Source organism: Mandrillus leucophaeus, unplaced genomic scaffold, assembly GCF_000951045.1.
Source record: "Mandrillus leucophaeus isolate KB7577 unplaced genomic scaffold, Mleu.le_1.0 Scaffold559, whole genome shotgun sequence".
Lineage (NCBI taxonomy): Eukaryota > Metazoa > Chordata > Mammalia > Primates > Cercopithecidae > Mandrillus > Mandrillus leucophaeus.
Window position 1 is genome coordinate 1,248,793 of NW_012106019.1, and position 6,037 is coordinate 1,254,829.

Below are 6,037 nucleotides of genomic sequence, written 5' to 3' on the forward strand. Positions count from 1 at the left end.
GAAAGATTGATGATAAGGAGGGTCTAGAAGACAGGTTATCTGGATAGTCTTCTCAGAATGGGACATAGTATGAAGACTTTTTTTTTCTCATGTAAATGCCTGGTAGAAGAAAACCAAAGTAGAGGAAATTCTCAATAATCAATATGGCTTCTTCTGAGAGTGACATTTAGCCTCTTTCCCTGGCCACTTTGGGATTTGCCCAATGGTCCAGTATTTGAAGTGACAATGGTGGCAGGGATGGATGTTATTCAAGGACTCAACAACATGTTGTCTCCACTGCAAAGTTGACCTGGCTATTGCCATTATTATTATTATTTTTTGAGATAGAGTTTTGCTCTTGTTGCCCAGGCTGGAGTGCAATGGCACGATCTTGGCTCACTGCAACCTCTGCCTCCTGGGTTCAAGCGATACTCCTGTCTCAATCTCCCGAGTAGCTGGGATTATAGGCGCATGCCACCACTCCTGGCTAATTTTTGCATTTTTAGTAGAGCCGGGGTTTCATCATATTGGTCAGGCTGGCCTCAAATTCCTGACCTCAGGTGATCTGCCCACCTTGGCCTCCCAAAGTGTGGGATTGCAGGCGTGAGCCACCATGCCCAGCTGCTATTACCATTGTTAAGTGTCCAGATGGTCAGTAAGAGAGACTAACTTCGAGCCCCTGCTACAGCAAGACTCATCGGGGAAACCGGCATGTGTGTCTCACAAAAGCATGCTCCGAATTACAAAGAAGGACAAGCAGGGCGATGGTTGGAGTGTTAATGGAAAAACACAAACTCATCAGATAATGGGAACAATTCCATTCTTCCACTGTTGCTGCTGCTATTTTGCTTAATTCTCTTTACCAAAAGGATCAGTTGGAAAAGAAGGAAACTGTTATGATTCAGCAATTTCATCTGTGAGCTTTATCTCATTTCATTCTCATAACAACTCTCCATGCTAGGTCATAGCCCCATTACAGAAATGAAGACACAGGCGCAGAGAGATTAAGTTTCACATCGAAAGTCTCATGGATAATAAGATGTGATACCGAAGTTTGAACGCAGATCTGTTTATATGTATTGTACCATGTTGCTTTTTAGGAAACTGTCTGCGATGCTAAGATAGATCTCAGTGGGTATCTTCTGGCTACTGTGAAGGTCATTCTACCCTCGCACCTTTGCCAGGGACACTCGGGGAGGCAAACTGAAATTTTTCTTCTGTATCTCTCTTTCAGCTGCAGTCAATGGAGTGAGGATGAGCAGAACCCTGCTTGAAGAGAGGGAGGCAATAGGTGGCAGCTACATGCTCCTGGTAAGGCTCCTGAAGTACCCCAGGTTGGGAGGCATCTCAGGGCTCTTTTTCCTGGGTTGCATCTACAGAATCTCCATCAATGGATGGAGAGAAGTCTGAGTGTCATTGAGTCGAAGACCTGGGTTGAGTCACTTAGGAGAAGGTGAAGAGAAGGGGGTAGGAGCTACTTTGTAGGAGTGACCAAATCTGGGCTGGGAGCCCTTTAATTTAGGTGTATAGCTCTGCTCGATACACACCTAGCCCTGGTGACAAGCAAGGGTCATTTTCTGCATCCCCCTTTCCCACATTATATTTCACAGGAATGAGCTAATTCTCACATGACACCCACATGGCTCTTTTTCTGTTTCTTCCTCTTGGAGAGTGAGACCTCTCACTCTTGAAATCGTTTCTAGAAACTGTTCTGAGACAACTTGTCTGATTCCTCCTAGACCCTCCGATGCCCCTCAGGCTGGGTTAGGTACCTCTTCTCTGTGGCTCCAGGGGCACCCTGTGCTTGGCCTTTTCATAGCACTTTTCATGTGTGCTGTGGGTTGAGTGTATCTATTTTACATTATTGTTGTGGGATAATACATGTAAAGTAATTGAGCTTGGTCTAGGGTTTTGTTATGGTGATTGTCTACTTGTCAGTCATGTTCATCGTAAGCTTTGAAGGAAGGGACTATATCTCTGATACCTTGCACTGCACCCAGGACATGAATATTCAGTAAAGTTCTGATGAAAGAATGAATGAATTGAATACAATGAGTTAAAGAGTAGCAAAGGTAGAGGATGAGTATGCTTTTCTTGAACCATTTAAATATATATAAATAATAAGCATACAATTCCTGAAAACTTCAGTGAGAAAAATTCTTTATTTAAAATAGGCTAGATTTTTTATACTAGATTAAATAAAATACTCTATAAATGAGACTTTTAAATTCAATTATACCAAACCCAGTAATACCAGTCAGGAGTTTTCCACCAATCCCCATTTAATAAAGTTTAAATGAATTAGCTTAGAATTATGAGGATATTTGCCTTTACTTAGAGAAAAAAGCAGTGCCACATTTCCTGAATATAATAGTGTCATGCTAGTAAGAGAAATTCTGTAATGCTTAAGACAGCTAAGAAAAAGTGATGATTAAATGCTGAGACCCTTAGACCCTTGCTCTGATGTTATTAATAGTGTTTCTAAATCACAGAGACAATTGACAGATTTTATTTCAACAAGATATTGAAAGCAAGAAGGGGACCTACACTACTTCTAGCCACTTGTATTTATTAATATATGCTTAGCGCTTTTAATGCCTTTGCTGCAGAAGGGTAATAAGTGTTTTAGCAAAAAGGTACACTGTGGGGACAAAGCTGGGAAGCTTGTGCATACAGAAAGTAGCTAATATCTTAGAGCTGTCAGGGCTCTTGGAAATGCCACGCATCATACATCATCTCGGGCTCCTGGGCTCTGTTTCCTGGCATGGATGTTTGCAGAGAGTTTGGGGCCATTGTGGTATCCATGGTTACTTCATCCTGGAAATCCACGGATGTGGTCATGTCAGCATCGTAGGTCCTATAAACATCAGCTAATTCAGGGGTCATCAGTGGGTCAGCACCTGCTGGAGTGACGCTGGGGAGTCCCTTCATCTTCCCTGAAGGGCTCCTTGGCAGGCTGGGAACATCATCCTTAGGGAGAGCAAGGAGTCCTGCATGGGCAACAGATTCTAGCTCTGCAAGGAAAGCTGGGTTTTCTGGATCGTCTGGGTTGGCCTCCGGCATAGGGGAGCCTTGTGCACCTCCTTCTCCCTTCTCAGGGCCTTTGGTCGCAGCCACTGGGGAGTCAAATTCCAGAGTGAAGTCACCGCCCATAGCTGGCTTGTGGGGCATTCCCCCCAAGCTGGACCTCATGCCTCCAAATCCTGGAAATATGGCTCCATAGGCCATTGGGTCTCCTCTCCCGCCCTGGAAAAAAGACATTCGTTAAAGATGCCATTATCACATGCTATTAACTATACCATGCAACTCTACCTGGTCACATTCACCAAGGATCTCTAAAAAACTGGTAGAGGATAGGAAGTTGGCTGATAGCTTTGTGTAAGCTCATTTCTCACTAAACTGGCTTTGAAACATAATGAAGAGGATTCTGCACTTATCTGGGTGGATCTTGGCGTGATCTCCACAAGAGGGAGATAACAGGGCAGAAGCAAGACTTGAGGCAAAGTGAGTTTGAATTTAATTTTAAGAAAACGAGTAGTTGAAGTGAGTACTACCATCACAAAACAAATAAGAACTGAAACTCATAACTGCATTTGTTGAGGGAGAATCTTGTCAATGGCATTTTTCAGTGTACCCCAAATGAAGTTCCATGTACGTTTTTTTTTTTTTTTTTTTCTTTTAGGGGCCTCATTATATGGCCCAGGCTACTGGTCCAGAACTCCTAGGCTCAAGTGATCTTCCTGCCTCAGCTTCCCTAGTAGCTGGGATTACAGGGGCGAGACACTGCACCCAGCTAAGACTTAAATTTTTTTAAAGCACAAAGTTTAAGAAAAAAAATTTGGCTTCTATGGAGTAACTAAAATATTTTCTTCCTGTGGACAAACAGAATTCCAGAACTGACCATGTTTCTTTTTCTACCTTTGCTGCCAGAAATATGGGGTCCAAAATCTTAGGCTGTTTGTAGCAATTGAGCAGGACTGTGTGACTTGCATATCTGTATTCTGATTTTCTTGAAATTATGACTCATTTTAAATCCTACCTTCAACTTTTTCGTTATATTTATTGTGTGTTTTTCATAAGCTCTGCAAAATCTTTTGGGAATGAGGCAGAATAGAAATAATTAATATTATATGATGGCAATTAACACTTACTTGAATTTTGAACTTCCAGTGACTTGTATTGGTGTTATATAGATACAATACTCTTTCCTTCTCCTTTCTCCTGACTCTTCATTCTTTCACATCATCTCCTCCAGGGATGATACTGTGAATCCCTGGACTGGGCTAACTGCCCTTCCTCTCTGACTCTTTCTCTGTAATAAAACTGTTATTGCTTTTATCCCACGATTTTGACATTAGATATCTGCCCTTGTACCTATCTTTTCCATTCATTAGACTGTAAGTTCCTTGAAAACAAGATTTTTTTTTTTTTTTTTTTTTTTTTTTTTTTTAGCAGGGTCTTGCTCTGTTGCCTAGGCTGGAGTGCAGCGGCGTGATCTCAGCTCATTGAAACCTCTGCCTTCCAGGCTCGAGTGACTCTCCTGCCTCAGCCTCCTGAGTAGCTGCAACTACAGGCTTGCGCCCCTAAACCCGGCTGATTTTTCTATTTTTAGTGGAGACGGGGTTTTACCATGTTGGCCAGGCTGGTCTCAAACTCCTGATCTCAGGTGATCCACCTGCCTTGACCTCCCAAAGTGCTGGGATTATAGGCGTGGCCACTGCGCCCAGCCGAAAACAAGAATCTTACCTTGTTTTGTTTATAGTATTTTCCTATGTGTGTGGCACATGGAAGGCACACAAAAATACTGATATGTAATTTTTCTTTCACAGATAATATGTGTGTTTGTTAACTCGAAAGAATCTGTAGTTGACAATGATTTGTTAATTCAATATAGCTTTTGTTTGTCTTGCCTTGTGCTCTAACAAATGTAACAGATAAAAAATTTCTTAGGAAAAGAGTTGTACGACTTTATTGATCTCAAATCCTAAACTTGCATGGATAATGATAACATAATACTAGTATATGCTCATTGACAATGCACGTTGACATTTAAAATAATCACATTTTAAACTTGGTTTTCTTTTGCTTTTTGATCTTTCAATTTTGAGATCTGAAGTACTTGTAATGCTGTTGAATTTGATGTTTTGAGGGACCAAATGGTCCGAGAAAGAACAAGAACTCTGTATGAACCACATGTATCTTTTTGGTTTGAAGTGTTTATAGTTCAACGACGGCCTTTCAAGTGGAGGTTTCTCCTCTGTTCATCTACAAGCAATGGGCAAAACTCTATGCTCAAGAATAGTTATCACCCAGAAATGAAAGACTACATAGGAAACATGATGAAATCTTTGGATACTGCTTCAGACTTAAGCTTAGTTTTTGGAGTGGAAAAATCTGAGTCCCATGCTCATTTGGTGACATTCATGGCAGACGTCTCTTGCAGCCAGTCATAAGTGACTGTTCTTCCCTGGCCACTATTTTAAGAAGAGTTAGAAGACATTACTCACTGCCATTTCTTCTGAACTCATGATGCCAAGTCTGGCAGGGGCATTCTGTTCAAAAAGAAATATTGCATCAAAGTACGAAGCAGCTACCTTCTTATCTACTCAAGACAAAGTTAAAAGTTATTTAGTTTTCACTTAAACCTTAATATTAATGCTGTGTACAGAGGTAAAGTGGAGAGGTGAGTCATTATGGAATAAACATAGTCAACTTGGATAATTCAGATCTAAAATTTATTTTTTCTTTAATACCCTTGTGTGCGTGTGTGTGTGTGTGTGTGTGTGTGTAGCCAAGATTATCCAAATAGGAAACTTGCCTCCTTAATATTTCAGTTACTAATGTAGGCGTTCAGAGAATGTTTATTTGGAATCTCTTGTGTGAGACCTAGATTTTATAATTGTAGCTCTTAAGATAAAATTTAATTAAAAACAATACTTTTTATAGAATATGGACTTACCAGTTGATTTGCTCCAAAAGGCATGTAAAACATTCCTGGATAAAGCTAAATAAAATACAATCATTATCACAAAATGCATTTTCCAATGGAAAAACTTTT

The 6,037-nt window shown here is 40.8% G+C and overlaps 1 protein-coding gene across 1 annotated transcript in view; it reads right to left on the reverse strand.

Moving 5' to 3' along the window:
- Positions 1 to 2,679: 2,679 nt before the first annotated feature.
- Positions 2,680 to 6,037, reverse strand: part of AMBN (ameloblastin (enamel matrix protein)) — a 15,320-nt gene continuing 11,962 nt past the window's right edge. The window contains exons 8-10 of the mRNA XM_011998159.1: positions 5,939 to 5,983; positions 5,487 to 5,531; positions 2,680 to 3,225 (exon numbers count right to left, since the gene is read on the reverse strand). Of these exons, the coding sequence (XP_011853549.1) occupies positions 2,680 to 3,225; positions 5,487 to 5,531; positions 5,939 to 5,983 (636 nt within the window). The remainder of the gene's footprint in view (positions 3,226 to 5,486; positions 5,532 to 5,938; positions 5,984 to 6,037) is intronic.